The 20,146-nt window shown below is 44.1% G+C and overlaps 1 protein-coding gene across 1 annotated transcript in view; it reads left to right on the plus strand.

Moving 5' to 3' along the window:
- The first annotated feature begins 15,011 nt into the window (after positions 1-15,011).
- The window catches only part of kat6a (K(lysine) acetyltransferase 6A), a 32,419-nt gene continuing 27,284 nt past the window's right edge, over positions 15,012-20,146 (plus strand). The window contains exons 1-2 of the mRNA XM_041936475.1: positions 15,012-15,139; positions 16,578-18,033. Of these exons, the coding sequence (XP_041792409.1) occupies positions 17,353-18,033 (681 nt within the window). The 5' untranslated portion in view covers positions 15,012-15,139; positions 16,578-17,352. The remainder of the gene's footprint in view (positions 15,140-16,577; positions 18,034-20,146) is intronic.

Consider the following 20,146-nt stretch of genomic DNA (forward strand, 5'->3'; position numbering starts at 1 on the left):
TCTGGCTCCGTGTGCCAAGGTCTCTTCTGTATTCCCGCCGGAAGACAAATGGACAGGATTGTGTAGCCGCTAATGTAGTTCTGGCTTGACGCAGCAGGACTACTGTGCCATCTGGTGGTGGACGCGAGGAGCTGCAGTAGCCGGTGTATTCATCTGTCAACTTGATCAAGTATGAGGGGATGAAAGAAGTCACAGGAACTGATGTTATCTTCAGGAGAGGAAATAATGTCGTGGATGCATGTGCATTCATCTATGTCAGATGGGTTTTTGTTGAACAACAATCACTTCCAGCTTGTTTGTGTGTGTGTGTGTGTGTGTGTGTTTGCTTTCTTTTTTTTTTTTTTCTTTCTCCGCAGCATCATGTGCCCATGATACGACTGCGAGGCTGTCCCCCGTCCGATTGTAAAACTTGTAACTGGGAGCGTCTTTGTGAATGGGCTGTTTTATTGTGTTAGTATTGTGTTGTACAGGCAAACTGCTGCACCTCTATATAAGTGGGTGTGGGGTTTGTTTTGTGTCTGGAAGGGAGAAAGAGTGTGTGAGTGTGAGCGGGAGAGAGAGAGGGGTGTGAAGCCGAAGCCCCTGTCCCTGGCAGACGGGCATAGTGAAGACGGCTTAACACAAGAACAATGGGGTCCTTTGACCAAAACGACGCCCCCAAGACATGTGGCCTCCTGTCACCGTGGCAACCCCCCATGGGACAGGGAGCGGGCTGACAGCTGGAGAGGAGGACTTACAAAGATGGAGTCCATTTCTTTCGACTGAAGCTCCCCTGCTCTATATCTTTTCCCTCTTCCCCTGTCCTCCTCTACTCAAGGCCCTTATGAATGTGGGTTACATCTCATTTTACAGCTTCATGTGATTGACCTCATGGGCTTGACTCACCACCTACGACCCATCCAACTCCTCCACACATAAAAGAGTTAAAGAGAACAATAAATCAAGTCTTTATGGGCTCTTGTTGCTGTCAGTAATAAGAGAGCGTTGATCTCATTGACTAATATGGGGCTGAGCCACAAGATTTCACACTCACTGTACACTTGATTTTACGCCTCATTTTAAAACCGATGAGCACTTTTCTGTACAGACACAGAGGCATAATCAGTTATTTGTACTTCCAGATTTAGAGACTTTCGTCTTTCAATTAGTTAATTAGTAGCTGAATGGAATTAAGTTGTCCCGCTGCCTCGGCCCTTTCTGTGCTCGACGCTGTGAGCCCTCTATTATTGATGCTCAGAGGCGCGCTCTCTGAGCCCTGCACAGCTCTCCTATGGAGCTAAAGACAGCAGGAGGAGGGCAACAAACAAAGGCAGGACAACAACAAGAGACCCTCTAGCTACTCTCAGTTTGGTTTTTTGTCCCAGTGTGGCTGCACACTGCAGCTGCAGCTGCACACTTCGGGTTTATTTTCAAATGCTCCGTAGTTCATAGGGAATCTGAGCAGTGGGGACATCCAAACTTTCAATGCTGTTGCTGTACTGGAACCATTTCAGCCATTAATCAGTTTATTTCACACAAATCTGGGTGTCTCATCACTGGCAGTCATGATTAGTTATCTCTAGTGAAGCACATATACAAATCCCATCCTTAAGTTATTCACTTAATTAAAAGATGGCTAGGTGTATAGGTGAATTTTCAACAGGACGAGGTCATGAAACATCTCCATGCAGCATGAGGAATTTCCAATATTTAAACATTTGTTTTCAATAGGTTCTTTTTATTTTGGGATTAAAGCCGTCAATGTCTTTATAAAAGTCAGGTTTACTGAAGTTGAAGTTGGCATTTTCAGTTTGAAAATGAAACAAATATCTGGACCTCTGTAGCCCCGCAAGGTTAGCAGCATAACACCAAACTGTAGACAAGTGGCAGGTTTTGAGAAGGAGCATGCATATAATACTGGTTCTGCTGCATTGTTTTTTATCCTCATTTCCCTCTTTTAAGTCACAGCCGAGCAGGCAGTGAACTTGCTCTGACAGAAGCGAACACGTGTCTTAGAGTAAGGTGTTGTTTCACCTGGAGCCTCGAGAACAGCTGCAGACTCTCCAGATGTGCGGCCCTCTAACGAGGGGATTAACACAATTGTTCCAGAGATATTCCTTCATTTGCATCGGGTGATACCTGCTTGAGAAATGTCTTTATTGAGCTGTACGTAAGAGATGTCTGGAGCAGCTTTTATAAAGTGCTGTCACTGCCTCCAGGTTTCTGCTTTACCTGTGACCACATGGCACAGTAAGCAGGAGTTTTTGACACAGGCGTTAACAACACTGTTGGCATTCTGACTAACAGCACCGCAGATGAAAGAGGCTGCCAATTATCATCACCACGGTCTCAATTGTTTAAATCATGCATGTAAAAGCAGCACGATTCATTGGACAATCTTTAAACTAGGAACATGCAACACTTCTTGCAGATACAATCATCAGTCGGTGCATTCTAGAAAACAACAGACGGATGCTTTTAAATGTATATAGTGCATTTGAAGATACATAGGGTGAGGATGTGTCTAAAAAGTAGTGTGACTGAGGGCAAACAGCACCATCAGTATGAAGTGTGGTGTGTTCCTCGGGACACAGAGAGCTTCCCAGTTAGCATACCTGTACAAATCTCCAAAATGTCTGGGCATGTCCAAACTCGATGCACTCTCGACTGCTACAATGTGGAAAAATTGTGTCTTGAGCTGAGGAAAAGAGTACACTCTGCTTCATTGTTGACGCTTCCGGACATATTTACTTTTACTGAGGAATTGCACAGAGATTTGATTAATGTCTCAGTGCTTTAGGAACCTTTGAATTTCTCCAAAAGGTGTGGTGGTGCCGTAAAAATGTCTTTGCTCTTCAGTGAAAGTATGACTGCAGATGTTTCACACAAGACGCCAACTTTACTGGATGAAACCATGAATGCATAATGAAAAAATCTCTAACAGAGAATCTATTAATCTAATCTCTATGCCTGTTTCTAAAACACAATTCCCAGAAAATCATGAAAGACTTTTGAGTCATTTGACACCATAACGAGGAGGAGGCGTCTATGATTTAATGCCTCATGTTTGCGGCTCATTCCGTCTTTTCTCTTAAAAACAAGCAATTGTGTTGCTTATATATTTGTATACAGCTGGGTAACACATTCCACCAGAGTGTGTGTGTTATGTCAGCAGTTTTATCATCAGTCATTACCCGTTTTATATCCACAGAAACACATGAAAGCTGCACAACACTCTGTGGGAAGTTAATATCTCTGCCTCATGTCAAAGGATGTCCAGCTGAGTTTGAATCTGGTCATGTTTCCCCCAAGTTCATGTGAGTTTCCTCTACATTCCACAAACATGCGTTCCCTGTGGGCGTGGACGCGAGCCATGCTCTTTGTCTGTGTCTTGTGTAGCTGTGTGGAGGACTGGTGACCTGTCCGGAGTGGTTCCCTCCCCTCTGCCTGTTGCACGCTGAGAAAGTTTTAAAAAAGCATACAAGAACTAACAGCTGCACCGCGGGCCAAAATCCTAAATGTTCCATAATATCTATATTTTGTCCATCCAAGACACACTGGTTCTGGGCGGAGGAGTCAACTGAGCCAACATCATCGACATGGTGTCTCCAGAGAAGGGAGGCAGCCTGCCATGGCAACTGGAAGACAAGAACTATGGCTGTTTCTTAAAGAAATCCCTGAAGGGAAGCTCTGTCTTCAACTCTGTGTTCAGCTGTGTGAGCATCGAGCTGAAGGGCACTGAAGGCAGCTAATACTTGTTCTGCAAAGGGGCCTCGGAGATTTAGCTTAAGAAGTGCTATAAACTCGGCTCTGGTGAAGAAAAAAGGACGTGGCAGTTCACAAGGCACCAGGTTCAGTAAAAAAAAGGATGTGCAGTACGTTTGTTTAGTCATTTGCAGGAATATAAGATAGCGCTGATCCACTGACATTTCCTGCAGCGCCACCATGAGGTCCACATTTGTGAGTCAGAGGGAAATCTCTCTACATCTATGGCTGGATTGTCATGAAATGAAATAGAGAAACTCATAACCCTGACAGGATGATGTCTCAGAGCTCAGGAGTGGAGAGACAAAAAATGTACATAGAGGCCATGTTTTACCACTCTGAGCATTCAAGATGTTGCTGCATGTGCACGAGATACAACCCGTTCCAGTGTTTTAGTTCATTTGTGCGAACAAAGAGCTGGCACTTCTAAGATTTTTCCAATCCGCTGTAGATGAAAACACACCTACCTGGATATGATAAAGCATATGACAGCTACATTAGCTGGGAAAGTTTATCAGGCTGCAAATGAGACAAGTATTAGGTTGGAAAAATGATAGCCTCTGCTGGAGTTTTGGGGAGCCAGGCCTCCCTGATTACTGTACAAAAACTTGTTGAATTAACCAAAAAGGTGGGAACGAGTTTTGCCAGTAATAGCAGGATTTTTCCCCTCTCTATGGCCACTCTTGGGATTTGTAAAATGAAGCATTATACCTGACATTATACCTGACAACCTGCATTTAGACTTTGGTTCCACAGATCACATGAGTCGCAGTTATGTAAGTGAATGAGTTTGCCATCAAAACATGTAAATGAGACATATTTAATGAAACATGTCACCTATTAAGTACAGGCAATGACTAAAGAAACCACCGCCAGCCTGAGGAGCAGCTTCAGGGCTCCTTATCATAGATCCTCCAGGTCTGTGGAGCTTTACTGGAGAAACAAAGCCCATTCTTGAAACAGACATTCCCTCATTTATTGCCGTGACGATGGTGGTGGAGGACTCCATGGGTGTACAGTTGGGTTGAGGTCTGGTTACTGCAAAATCAAACCATTCACTAAAACTCGTATAGTGTAGACAGCAGAGTGTGACAGTTCAGTAGCTTTCTACCAATACATTGTAATGTAATGTAATATGAAGCTGCCATAAGACAGACTTTTAGTCACACTGTAGCACAGAATGATGTTTTTATGGGACAGAATCCTGGAAATGTTAAAATAATCAGAGCACATGCTGCCCACCAAGTGCAACCAGAACCAGTAATGTCCTGAGTACAATCAAGGTACTTTGAATTTCACATCCACGCACACACTTTGGCAGCATCCAGAATGGTGCAATAAAAAAAACAGTCATGCATAACTATTTGCACTTAACCTCGTGTGTTTTCTGCGTATTAATCTACTCCCTAAAGCCCTCACAGAGCCGGAGGTGACCTGATCAAGATCTGCAGTGGCTGGCTGGCTCCTCTGTGAGAAATGGGCCGGGCTGACATGTGTCAGCAGTGATAAATGAGCAGGTGTTTGGGTCGGTGTTAAGTAAATGGAGCCATTATTGATGACCTCAGTGCTCCCTGTGTGTTGCCGGTATCAGTGATGACTTCCAGGCCCCCGCTGCAGTATAAGGGGATGTTGTGATTCTGCAGGTCAGGGAGGGACTCACAGCCTCGGGGCCAGGCTGGAGCGTCTGCCGTGGCTGGGTTAAGTTGAGTTACACGGACCGATGACCTCAAAGAGGGAAGTTCACTGGCACTGAAGCTCTGTGGCAGGCTCCGTGTGGCCTGGCTGTTACTTGTTCCGGTCATGACCATCAGAGCTCAAATTAATGCTTTTATATTACTTTGTCTTCTTATATAGAGATAAATAGTTAAGTTCATTTATTTGTCACATACTCAAACAATATGTGCAGCAAACCACAGGGTGGCATGTACAGTGAGCGGGGCTTTGTTGTGTGCAATCGGAATAATTAGTAGAATTAGAGGAAAAAATGTGAATTAGAAAAATAAATATGAAGGATAGCAGAACTGAGAGGATAAAGCCACGCTAGCAGCTTTATGAGGCTGCATTTAGGCACTCCAGCTGCTGGTGGAGGTTATGAATCAATTTGCTGATTCGAGTAATTTCAGTGAATTTTATAACTGACCTGAATGTTCACATTTTTTGAAGTCAAGCGATCATTTTACATTCAAATGCATGTCAGTATGTACATCAGTAAGTGAATGCAGTGCAGCATTCTGCACATGTTCATGATTTTATTCAAGCTGGAATAAAGTCACGTTCAGTTCAGTACAAAACTGGCATTGTTTATCAGGTTAATAACTCGGCAGACAACACGAGCAGACGACACACAAAGTACAGCTGATGCTGATGAGGAATGTCACTAGTTTTACAGGTCAAAGCATTCATCATGTTAAAGTTCTGACTTGATGATGGCGCTGGACGAAAAGTTAAGAGGTCACAAAAGTTACAGAAATCATCTTGAGGGGAACATGAATGTGTTTGTGTGTATATCCGCTTGCTGTCAAGACATTTTGCTTAAAAACACAAATGTCAGCCTCATGGTGGCGCCGGGGGGAAAAGTCAGGGGGTCACCAAAGTCATGAGGATACATCATCTGGACACCATGAAAGTCTGTGCAAGATTTTATGGCAATACATCCAGTAGTTGTTGAGATATTTCAATCTGGAGAGGGGTGGTGGACTGACTCACTGGCTGACAGACTGACGTCCCTAGAGCTGCACCGCGACCATGGCTAAATATTCAAATAATTTAAGATTATAAATATATGTACTACAAGTGTGAAAATGATAGCATGTGCTGCATATTAACCTGATGTGTAGGTGGATTGTGCAGTTTCATATAGAAATATAAAATATGTGACGGGTGTAAGGCAAACTAAACAAGGCAAACAACCATCAATATGAATAAAAATCCATTACATGTCCCTCTTTAAGATTTATGTCAGCCGATGAAGTGGCTGAAATGTATCTCACAGATGAAAAGGCTGAAAACTAATTAAGCACGAGTTTACCTTCCACTCCATCCCTGCAGATGTGCGCTTCCAGGCATGTGTATGTATGCAGAAAGCCTGAATGGATGAGACGTGATATCATCATCACTCTCAGCAGCGGTTTCTGTTGTCTTCCTCCATATGAAAAACACGGCGAGCCCTCCGTCATTGTCACCTGGGCTAGATACTGTTATCCCATAGGACTGAAGGTATTTATCACCCTCAGTGTGATGTGTATGCATGTCACTCGGTTACACGTCTCTCAGGATAATCTGTGTTTTTAATTTACATCAATATGATTACATAACATGCTCCATCTGGTGCCTCTTGCCAGCGCAGGGGGGAGACAAACATGCATATCTTTACACAGGCAAGAATTGAATAATTCAATTAGGGACCATATTGAATGAATAACTGATTCACCACAGTTTACATAATAACACACAGATCATTACTGCCTCTGTAATGTAATTTAGGACGACCGTGGAGGACTCATCATTCATGGGAATGTACACTTTCTTGCCCCCCATTACCCTGCAGTAATCTGAAAGTGCTATCATTAATATAAATGACTGAACTGAATGGATTTTAATATGTATTGCATGGCCCATATTGATGAAATTAAAGAATCACGGCATTTGCATTCACTTGTCCATTAACCGACATGTCCTCCTTTACATAAATCTCGCTCCTGACTCTTAATGGAATTGATTAAGACGGTCCTCATGTTCTGTTTCTGGTGTGAGAAAAGCTTGTTGTGCAAGTGAACACTTGGCAAAAAGGTGGGGGTAGCCTGTAGTTGGAGGGATGGAGGTGGGGGAGAAGTAGACAAAGCCTGCTGAGCTCCAGAGGTTAAGTCCCCCCACCACCAACAGGCCCACAGGAATGTGTGTGTGTGAGAGAGGCTTGGAAGCAGCATTGTTGTCTGTGGTGCATCCTGCTCTGCAAACAGAACTGCCATACCCCAAGACTCTGAGGCTTGGACTTGGGCAGGAGCCTGTAATGTGGGAGGTCTGGATACCAAACAGCCCGACAAGGCCTCATGTGATATAGTTGCTGTTTTGTTGCGTGAAAGCAAACAAACCTCTGTGGAGCAGTTGCTAAGTCATAGATTAACTTTTCCTCTCTTAAGAAAAAGTGCATTGATGCGGTTTAAGCAGAGTGAACACAACAAACCTCCAGAACTCAAAAGCCAAGGCCATGGCCATCACAGTCCTGTCTGCATCGTTTCCACTGTCACTGCATGAAGTGCAGATTTTTGATTCTGTGTACACACCCTGCTTTCTTCTTCGCTGTCTAGACTTGTCTGGTTTGCTGTCGGGGTTTTTTCTGCCTAAAGCTGCTGCTTGTAGCGCCTTGGAGTTGCACTAGATTTTGCATTGATGAATAATAAACCAGAGCAGTGGCTCACGCTCCCAGAGATGTGATCAGGCCTACAAAAGACGTATAGAAAACATTATGTAACGAGGCAGGAAGAGGTGAAAGAGATTAACCTGCAATCCAACAATCCAAAATGCAAAAAGATCACATCCAGTTTTACCCTGCACAAGGAAACGTTTGGGGTTTAATGAATAATAATATTGATCAATATTGTTCTCTTCTTCATTAAATATGATGCTAAAGCCTGGATACAGTTAGCTTAATTTAGCATTAAGACTTGAAATAGTTTAAGGGTGATAAAATCCACCCTCCAGCACCGCTAATGCTCACTAATTAACATGTCATATCTTGTTTATTTAATCTGTCTGAAGTGTAAAAATTACTCTTCCTAATGTGTTTTTTACATTTTTGTAGAGATAAAACATGTTAAGTAGTGAGCTATAGAAGTGTTGTCTGGTGGCCCATGCAAGATGTTTCCATCTGTTTCCAGTGTGGTGCCAAGCTAAGCTAACTGGCTGCTTGCGGTAGCTTCAGACAGTCAGCATACAGACATGTTGTCAGTGTCAAGGCAAGAAAGCCAATAAGTGTGTTTCCCAAAATGTCAAACTATTCCTTCACAAAGCACAGTCTTTAAGTCTAGACAATGTCTCACTCAACTGGTTCTATCTTTCCCTTTCAGGGAAATGGTTGTGGCTGAAAAACAGGGTGCCATAAGGGTCTTTTCTTGACTTTATTCTTCCTAGTTAGTATTATAACATCAATTTTTATGCAGATGATACAATCCTATGTGCAACTCGTTCCACTCCAACCCAGCCTCGTCTCATCTTCAGTCTGCCTTTAATGCTTCCAGATGTCCCTTCTTAATCACAGACTTGTTTTAATTGCAGATGAGACCAAGTACATGGTATTCTCTACATCCATCTGTGCCTCTGACTATTCCACCATTAATTAAAAAAATATTTGTATCACTCTTGCCAATCATACAACTTGACAGCACGCTCATTCAAAATTCATCATGAACCACAGCTTTAAAATCAAACAAGGTTTTTGTGTAGAATTAAAGGGATTATTCAACATTTTGGGAAGTATGCTTGATCACTTTCTTGACATCATTAGCCTATGTAGCTCGAGCCATGAGCAGCCATGAGCTTATTTTAGAGACTGGAGACAGCTAGCCTGGCTCTTTCCAAAGACAACAAAATCTTCTTAGCAGTGCCAGCTAACCTTGCTAATTAACATATTATATCTTAGAAGTCCACACAACAAGTGGGGAAAACAACAGTTTTCCATTTTATGGAGGGTTATATGTCTGACTATTGCTGACCAAGACCAGTTGCTAGGCAACCAGTGGAACCAGTAGAGTTACAGGCACTAGCTAAAAACAGTACAGCACACAATCCCCTCTATAACAGCAAACTGTAGTTTTTACAGTTTGGCTTTTGTATGCATTAAATGACCACAATAAAACATGTTAATTAGTGAGCTGTAGAGGTGCTGACAGGTGAACATCCTGACTTACTTACTGAGCCAGGTTAGCAGTCTCATTGTTTTCCCAGGCTTTATGCTAAGCTAACTGGCTACTGGCTCCAGCTACATATTACGCTGTACACACACAGACTGAACCTTATCATCTGTCTGTCAGCAAGAAAGCACAATGTACTTCTAGTATATTACAGTATATATACACACATATACAGTCGGTCATCTTTAACCATTAAACTGTTGTTCAGTCAAATTTTATGCCCTTGATTATAGATACATTATAGATATGTCACAAAGTTGGATGGACTTCCTTCTCTCATTATCATATTCATCTACAAAGTTCTACTGTTAAAGCAGACGACCTGACATCTCTTCTCTCATTTAAATCCTGTAACTATAGTACACCTTAGATATTCCATATGTATTACTTCAGACAACTATACTTGTAGACTGCCCTCAAGCTGTATTTGACAGTTTTACTGTCTGATGTTTCCTTATATTTTGTTGCTTGATTGTTGGTTGTCTGGCTTTGGACATGTTGTTCTTGTATGTTGGTTACTTGTTGCCTGACTGAAGTTTCTTATTCTCAGGTCTTGCTTGAGACCTTTTTCCCAATGAGACTACCTGATTAAATAAAGCCACTTTATGAATGAACCATGCCTTTGAAACTAAGAAAACTCCGAAATAAATGTGTCAAGGGTTTTCCTGCTTCAGCACTATTGATCATTGTGACTGGTTCCTCCTCTGCTGTACTTAATGGTGTCAAAGTCAGAGCTATTTGTGCATGTTAATGGCCTTGTCGGAGGCCCCTGCTTGAAATGTACTTGCACTTAAAACAACTGTTAACCACAGCAGGGCCATTGATTTGTCAAACAGAGTAGTTCTCCACATTTCCCTCCCTGTCTCTTCACCACTTATGTCTGGCGTACAAGTGTACTCTGCGGCACTCTGAGGCACTTCTGGGTTCAAGTGAAGGAGGTGATGTCTTCAGGAAGATTTCAGACAGGAGGAGCTGGAAGGAGCGCGAGAGGTGTCTGGCTTGACTTTCAGCTCAGCGCCGACAAGCTGCACTTCACCTTCCAGCTGCTCTCTGTCCCTTTGGATTCAAGGCAGGGGAGGAAGCAGGGAGGGACGGTGGGAGGAGGGGTTTGGCTGGTGGTGGGGGTCACTGGACGGGTGGGGGCACGCTCTTGGGCGGACAGGCCCTGGAAATTTCCGTTGTATGTTTCAGCTCTTTTCAGGATAGGAGGGGTTTGGAGTTGGAGTTCTGGTTGAGGGGGGGAGTGGTTGGTTTGGGGTCTGGGGACTTGGACGCCAGCCAGCCACAGCAGGAAGCTTGCTAGTTTCACACGGACAAAAAAAGCAGTCCTGGACACTGCCTGGCTATCTGAGTGCAGCACTCCAGTCATCACCCAAAAAAACAGGAACTCAGAAATGAGGTCTGCACGGGTGGTGGCACATATTGACTGCTACTTACTCACAGCTGCACTCAGCGTTCAGATTTCCTTATTTTATGTTGACAAAGTAAAAGACTAGAGAGGATGCATTTCCCGCTTTTCCTTTCAGCTGACTCACTTCCAGACTTCCATTTAATAATGTCTCATTCTTCAGTTGGCATCAATTCACCCTATATACACCTGGCATTTCCACTATACAGAAGTAGCCAAAGCTGCCAAGGATTCAGTATGGGTTAATATGAATTAGTCATGTGTCAAGTGGCCTTGTTTACTTGGAAAATGTCCCCTCAGCTGGACTCAATATGTAAACATCCTCATTTACTGAACCTAAACAGGCAATCAATCAGATCCTATTTTAAGTACATTTCACAATAGGAGATTTGTCATGTAACTGCAAAGGGATCTAGAATCAAAACAAAAGCAAAAACCTATTCATAGGCTGTGCAGACACGGGCCACCTCATAATTAAATACCTGGAAACAAAAAACAACAGCAACATCAACAAAATAAGCATGGTAATTGTAGCATGAAATGTTTTTTTTTTTAGACTGAAAGAGATGCCCTAAGTTTATTTGGTTTGGCAAAAGTCCAGCTTTTAAACCGGAGGCAGGAAGAAGTGGAGCAGAGCAAGAGCCAGCAGGCCCGACAGCAGGCCTGGAGAGCAGGAGGTGCTGCTGTGCATCAGGTGGACGGGATGTGTGTGTGTGTGTGTGTGTGTGTGTGTGTGTGTTAGAGAAGGGAGGGTTGCAGGGGGCAGGTGGACACTGGTGCAGCTTGCTGGGGGCTCAGGGCCCCTAGCAGGTGGATGCTCAGAGAATAGAAATTAAAAAAAGAGGGATTAAGGGGATGAAAGGAAGCTAAGGATTACTTGTCTCCTTTTCTTCACCAAAGATAGAATACAAGCCATGGTTCTCATACCAAAACATCCATTTGTGGGTGGGGCCGACTTTTATTACCGAATGCAACACATTTACAACCATATAGATGATCAGAAACTGTCAGATTTGGGAAACCAATGTTTTAAAATAGGCACTGATGTTTTCCTTTATGCAGTCTAGCAGTGCTCAGTGAAAAAGTCTATTAGTCTTAGCCATTTTAAACATAAATGTCAATGAGGGATGCACATAGCTAGTTTTTATTGGCGATATTTATTTATATAATTGTGACAAATGCCAGTCACAACTTCCCAGAGGTGACGTCTTCAAAATTGCACTCTAAAGATATCAAACTTACAAAGAGAAAAATCGTCACATTTGACAGTCTGGAACCTGAGAATTATTTTTGCTCAATAAAGTGACTAAAAGCAATAGTTCAAGATTTTGATGCTTATTTAGTTTCTTGTTGAGATTTAGATGAGGAGATTGATAACACATTATTATCTCTTAAAGGAGGAGCTGGGGCCAGTTGCTGGTTATCTTAACTCAAACAGCCAGAAAGGCTTTGTCTGAAGGTAACAAAATCCACCTACCAACACCTCTAAAGTTCACTAATTATATCATTTTTTTAGACTGTACAAAAACTCAAGTTTAAAATGACAAGTTGTAGTTATGTGTCCCACTATTTCTTGGCTGGGAGCAGTGATTTCCTTGAGTCTCCAATAAAACTTAAGGATGTCACTGCTCTTGTGTGGACTAAAGGTATATAATGTCTTGATAAGTGGCCTTTGGAGGTGATGGTAGGGAGAATTTGCTAACTTTGAACAGAGCCTGGCCAGATGTTTCCCTGTTTCCAGTTTTTATGCTAAGCTAGGCTAACCAGGTGCTGTCTGTAGTTCATGTTTACTGTACAAACATGAGAGTGATGTTCTTATCTAACTCTCTGCAAGAGAGCAAATAAGCACATCTCCAAAATGGTAAACTATTCCTTTAAACAATTTAGCAATTAGCAGATTTGCTACACATTATTTTTTCTTTCAGTCAATTAATTAATTGACTCATTTGAGTGCTACATACTTTTATACAGCATACATGACTTTTATATTGTACACAATCAGGACAGATGTAATAGTTATTCCATAACAATTTGTAACATATGTTAATTCCATTAAAGATTTGTGTGAATTAAGATTAAGTGAATTTAGCCTACTTTACATGTCTGCCCTCATTCTTTTAATTACTAAAGAAATTGACAGCACTCATGTGGAAAAAGTCTTCAACTTGTAATTCTGCCTTCATTTTTCTGAATGAAAATCAATAGGATCTTATTACAATTACAGTGAAATGACTCCCTGCTCCTCCACCCGCATGCCCAGGTTAGTTTGTTTCAGTAGTTGTGTATTGGTGAACATGGCCTCTGCAGTGGATTATGGCACACAACATTATTTATTCATGGCCGGGAACGATAGAGCTTCTCCTGATTGTCCATCTGTTAGCTGGCCTACTGTACACACTAATGTAATATGTGAGTCCTCAGGAGGCGTCCTAATAGCCGTTCATGTGTTAACGCTTCACACTATTTATCTGTGTAATAACACCAGCGTTAATTATAATTAGTGCCTTGTCGTTGGAATGTGATTTATCTGTCCCTGAAGAAGTGCAAGACAAACAGCGAGTAAAGCGTGACCTTACCGGTTTTATTTGATCGCCACTGTGCCGACAGCAATTCACCCTCTCACAAGACACCTCTAACATGGGAAAACCTCAGGTCTAATTGCTCCCTATAAGACACTTTATAATCCGTCTCTGAGGACTGCTGTACACATCATTTTACACAAAGCTGCAGATAATTTAATTTCCACCCAGGGAGCTTTTAGCATTAACCTGTAATAGAAAAGGAAGATTGCTGCCAGATTTCTGACACAAGTGCCTCTGTATCATATGATCATGAAATTGAAGCAGCAAAATCAGTTTTCCTCTATTGATTGCTTTTCTTCAGAATAAGGATATGGGTATACTTAAGGCACTCTAAACTCCCCCAAGGCAAATTCGCATATTATGGGGTAATTTGTTATACTTTATTAATCCTTGTGCAGAAGTCTTTGTGTTCTGAGCATGATTAAGAGCCTCACTTTTAACATTGCAGTTTTTAATTTTTCCACAAATTAGGCCTAAATGTATCCATAACTAGCGCATATTCAGTGCAATTTACTTTCAAAGTGAGCACACTGTACATTCAAATGCACTGGGAGTGATACCTTTTACATTATGTTGCTTCCATCTGTCACCAGATGCTGTAATTTTTGTTGCGCTGAGAGCTCTAAAAAAGGAAAAAAAAAACCCACCCTCCTTTCTCGAAACATAAATTATAAGGAAAAGGTGTTAGACTCAGCTGTCATTTACTGAAATGCAACAACGTGGATCGGCTGCAGACAGTTTACATAATAATTTTCTTTGGTGGGAAGATAATACTGTTTCACAGTCTGATGAGCAATGCATCAGTAAACTACTCTGCATAGACAGATGATAACATGCTTTATCATGTACGGTAATACTCCAGATAGCTACACAGCAACATCTGATCATCTCTGGAGACTGGATCTGTGTGGCTCACATCCCATCTTCATCTTAAAAAACACATAGCTGCTACAATAGACTGCAGTGTGGAGGGCTGTCTCACTTTGATCTTTAAATACCCTCTAACGTTAAGGCACGCTCATTGGCTTTGATTTTTTTTTTTTTTTTTTTTTTTTACAACTGCTGGGCAACATGCAGACGCTCCCTTGAATCCCTCTCTATGTGGCTGTAGTATAGCAGAGAAGGCAAGAACACCTATCCTCTCTTTTTATTTTTTTTCTTCCTCCAACACCACCACCATCTGTCCCTTTCTTCCATTTCATGTGCTCCGGCAATATCCACACCCCTCTCATAGCAACAGCACAACGCCGCCGCCCCCCGCGCCTTGCAGTGGATTTTTCTTCCCCTGGATCTTCGCCTCGCACCATGCAGACGGTCCCTTGGCCCTGCCTGACGGTTCAGTGTTCCCCCCTCCCCCACCAGCCGTGCTCCTGTTTCACTCAAAGATGGCGTCGGCTCTAGAACCCCTGGTCTGTGGCTGCATTTTTAGGCTTGTTGTTGTCTCCGTTTCGCACGGTTTTGGCACCTTCTCCTCGGCGGCTCGACACGAAATTCCGGTGAGTAGCGGCGGAAGCCGGATGGGGGGGGACGTGAGATTTTTTTTCACGGTCTGCTTTACCCGAGCTTCCCTCGTAAACCAGAACCGGACCAGCTCGGGCTTTCTGGGGAACCGCGAGAGGTAGAGGGAGAGAGGGGTACGGAGGGATGATGATCGCGGAGGTGGGTGGGGGGCATGGAGGGGGGAGCCGAGGCCTAGCTACTCCGCTCCAGCGGCCTTGTCTTCACCGCACCGCAGGCTGTAGCGTTACGTGGGAGGGCGGTTGATGGAGGGAGGAAGTAAGCGAGGTGGGGACCGCTGGTAGGGACGCGTCTAAACGGGCAGAGGCTCCTCGCCCATACCGACGGCTGAGAAGGAGGCCGCAGAGCGTGTAACACTGCAGAATCCGCGGCTATGATATCTTCATTTTTGCACTTGCCCGCTAGCCGAGATGGCCGTCTGCAAGTTGCATTGTGCCTTTTCCAAGGCCGCGATCTCACGTTAATATCTGAATGACATTCAAGAGGAGATTATTCGTTGTGTTTGCTGCGGTGTGATGGTTCGTAATGTCTGAAATATCGGACGAAGGAGAAAATGCTGTCTTTTCGAGCTGGAGCGCTGGCTAACCTCTCGTTTCATGCTGTTTACGTTTCGGGTTAGCAGTAACGTTAGTAACATAATCGTAACGTTAGCTCGTTGGCTAGCTTCTAACGTTAGCTTGCTAAACAACAGCTGTTAGCGGGAAGCCTTGTTGTCAAATACTTAGCTGCCGAATATCATATCAGCGAGTGTAAACAGCAACCGCAAGAGACTGTTTGGCAATGCGACAATTGACTGAGCTGCGACTTTTAGCTAGCCTCTCAGCTAATGTTTGCTAACAGTCTGTGTTTTGACTGCATCATGTTTACGTTAGCAACTCTCCGAGCCCAGTGGTCAACTTGCTCGTGCAGTTTTTAAGATGATGTTTACCCTTTTTATACCTCATCATTTCCATCTTTAAATGCACATCCGTGCCATTTCTAGTTGTTATTAGAGGCTGTGAACAGGCTTATTCGCTCACAATCCACATGTTAGACTGGCTTGGTTTTGGCACTGATGTTCATGCAATGTGAGAACTCCCTGATTGTTTTCAAAAATTGTACCTGTTTAGAGGCAACATGCATCAGCGGAATGAGTGCTCCTGTTTCTAATTTCCACTTTTGTTGGTAGTGCGTGGGTAAACCTCATGGTGCGCCCTATGGGCAAGCATGGCTTTGTTTATGTATGTGTGAAGCCTCTATGTAGTGTGCCAGTGTTGTGTTAAAAGCTATACCATACCCTCTCTCAGGTTCTCTGTATCTCATCATCTGTTTCAGACAACTTTGTTGCCATATTTTCTCCTGCATTATCAAACATTGTTTCACTTTTCTCTGCAAGGTTTTGCTGACCTCTGTGTGTTAATTTCTCTTTTCGTGCAGGGTTCCTCAGCTACCGAAGTGCAATAGGCATGAAGGTGATCAGCCCTGGCTGCTCCCTGGGGTGAGATATCTGTTCCGTCCCAGAGCTGAGAGAGGCCCAGACTGCTGGAAGAGAGACCAAGTAAAGACAAGGAAACGTGGATGCAGGAAAAATCTTCCGGAATTTTATACTTCATAGAAAACAGATTTGCTGTGTTGCCCTCACCTTAGTCGTTAAAACACTAATTTCACATCTTGGACACCATAAAGATCTTCCACAAATCACATTGACAACTGGCCAGTTTGCCACTGACAGGAAACTGAATGAACAGTTTTTATTGCCCACGCATAGGTATTTTGCAACAGGCAGAGTGGGAAACACCGTATTTTTGGAAAAGCCTCTTTTATTGACATCTGTTCTATCCTGACTTGTGTACTGTGGGGGTATAAGTTGCTAACATACCTGCTACTTCCTCCACTCCACCTGCTTCTCGCCAGGGACCTTCACCTGGCTTGGAGTGGGTGGTGGGTACACTGCTTTTTACTGGGTAGGGGGTTGGCTTGGGGTTTGTGCTATGGTCAGCTGCTCATTACCGTGCTGCTCATACTCAGCTTCTGAGGGACTCTCTGTGCGACCCCAGGACAAGGGATAGTAAGCCGGCAGAGGGCAAAGAGGAGGAGGCGGCGGCGGCGCTACGGCGCAGGCCAGGTGTTTCCTTGGCTTACAGTCCCTGTTTTTTGTGTGTGGTTATTCCGGTAAGGCCTTGGGGCCCCCACACCCACTCAGACCGCAGCCATGGTGAAACTGGCCAACCCAATGTACACCCAATGGATCCTGGAGGCCATCAAGAAGGTGAAGAAGCAGAAGCAGCGACCGTCAGAGGAGCGCATTTGCAATGCTGTCTCCATGTCCCATGGTCTGGACCGCAAAACGATTCTGGAACAGTTGGAGCTTAGCGTCAAGGATGGTACCATCCTTAAGGTCACCAACAAAGGCCTCAACTCCTACAAGGACCCTGACAACCCTGGGCGCTTGGCTCTGCCCAAGCCCAAAGGTAGTGGCAGCTCTGGAGGAGGTGGAGGAGGAGGTGGCAGCAGCAGCAGCAGTGGTGGTGGTGGTGGTAGCTCTCACTCCCATTCAGGGAAGAAACCGGGGCTCGACTGGAACAAGTTGATCAAGCGGGCACTGGAGGGGCTCCATGAGCCTGGCGGCTCCAGCTTAAAGAACATTGAACGCTTTCTCAAGTGCCAGGCTGATGTGGCAGCCTACTTGTCAGGCAGCGGCTCCATGGGGCCTGGCCTCTTCCACCAGCAGCTGAGGGTGGCCCTGAAGAGGGCCGTAGCCCATGGACGCGTGGCCAAGCAGGGTCCGCTGTTCCAGCTCGTCAGCCGTAGCAGCATCCTGGATGACGGGACCGGCACGGTGTCTCTGGAATCACTGCCACCTGTCCGGTTGCTGCCCCATGAGAAAGACAAGGTATTGTCTCTGCATATTGCTCTACAACAAACAAACATGTGAAACTATGTACATGCACCTCAAACTTAACTCACTTTGATAAAATTCCTTAAATTGTAAACATCTGGTCACTTTTGTTATGGACGTTATTATCATGTCAAAAGGATGTGACATTTACCATTTGGATATTGTTTACCACTGTTGATAGAAAAAGTTTTGTATGAATGAATTCCATGTAAAAAGATAAATGTGTGCAGTTGGTCTGTTGGCATCACATGTGTCCGATAAGAAATCAAGAAATTGGAACAGATGAAAAGTGATCGGTGAACAGAATAGAAAACACTCTTTCTGGGGTTTTTTGCAATCCATACAACACACATTCCACTTACATAACCGCTGCTGCACATCCGGAATTGTCCATATCTATCAACTGGCAGTTCCCAAGATGTTGGCACTGCGTTTTTCTCTGCTTCTGCAACTTGGTCAAGGCCAACAAGGTTGTGATTACTGCAGCTCAGTGAGGCCTTTGACTGTGTGAATATTAGTTTTGAGTTTTCATCCAGCATATGGTGTAGTGGTTCAGCCCAGATATTGCAGTTATTTTAGAAGTGGCTGAGAAGAACATTTGTGTAAGATCAGGCAGATTAACCATCTTCCCACAAAGTGCAGTGTTTGTGTTTAAGATGTTTTCAGTGTGTGTTGGGGAGACCAGGTTGAAGTACTTGTTAGAAAGACTTTGACCAGCTGGTCGATGTTACATTGCTTAGTTAAGTGAATATATGAGTGACAGAATTACAGATGTGTGTGTGTGTGTGCGCCATGGTCCAGGCGAGCAATACTGGAGTGATGCTGGGTGGGCGGCTGGTGGGCCAGTTTTCAGCAGAGGAGGTGGAGGAAGAGGTCAGAGGAGAGAGTCACATGGCTCCCAGCCTCCTGCAGGGAGTGTGGACCAGCTGCAGGGCTGCTCCCTGTCAGGAGCTGTCAGGAGATGGGAGGAAGAAAGGAAGAGAGGGAAGGGGAGGAACACAGACGAGTGAGAGAGAGAGAGAGGTGGTCTGTAGTGGTGCCAGAGGAAGAGGCCTGGATGACGCAAGCTACAGGCCTCTGTAACCAGAATGGGAGAGAGAGGCAGAAACACAGAGGGAGAAGAAAGCGAGAGAGAAAGAGGGAGAGGCAGACATGCAGGCGACAGAGGAGAGCGGGAACACACCCACTTTTGTAACCTGATCAGAGAGAGCAGCCGGCTGTTACCCTCTGCTTCTATGGGCTACAGACGTACACACACACACACACACACACACACACACACACACACACACACACACGAAACCATGAAACTGCATGCAAAGAAAGAAACATACAATGGCATTCACAAACGTAAACACAAACTGTGGGCATACTCACATGAGACCACACACAGTTCCCATGTCACAAATCCTCTACTTGAGATGCCCACAGATATGCAAACATACATTCCAACAGCCAGCTTGTAACTAAACTCATTAGAGCTACACACTATCTGCCGGGCTAGTGGCCCATTGTTGGGTCATAGGTCTGTCAGGTTATCAGACAACCGGTAGATCTGGAAGACACTAGACGGACCCAAAATACTGTTTTGACTGGCTCCTGGCTTTATCTGGCCCCTATGTGGGTGTGGGTGTGTGTAGCTATGCAGTCACTGAAGCTCCTGGTAAGGACACCCATGCACATACACACAAAGCAGGATTAGCCTAGAGAGCAGGCTGGAGTCACATGGGGTCTGCCTAACACAGTGACCTGCTTGGCTGTGGCTGGCCCGCCTCTTAAGACGCTCAGAGATCAACCTCCTCTTTCTCTGTGACTCAGCTACTGATCAGCCTGCTGCTCTGCCTCACAGAGCCGAATGAAAACACAAGCAAATTAATGCGTACCTCAACGTGAGGACGGTGTTTCTACGCAGGTGAATTAATTTTTGATGTAACTTCATATTGCACCAGTAAGTGCTATCAGATCCTACAAATTCAAACTCTGCACTGGTAGAAAGTGAATTTTAACACAAGCAGTTTTTCTTAAAAAAAAAAAAAAGACTACCCTGTTGCATCAGTGGAATTATTAATCTGTCAAAGATTATGAACTTGTGACAGAGAAAAGGGAG

Source organism: Chelmon rostratus, chromosome 5, assembly GCF_017976325.1.
Source record: "Chelmon rostratus isolate fCheRos1 chromosome 5, fCheRos1.pri, whole genome shotgun sequence".
Taxonomy (NCBI): domain Eukaryota; kingdom Metazoa; phylum Chordata; class Actinopteri; order Chaetodontiformes; family Chaetodontidae; genus Chelmon; species Chelmon rostratus.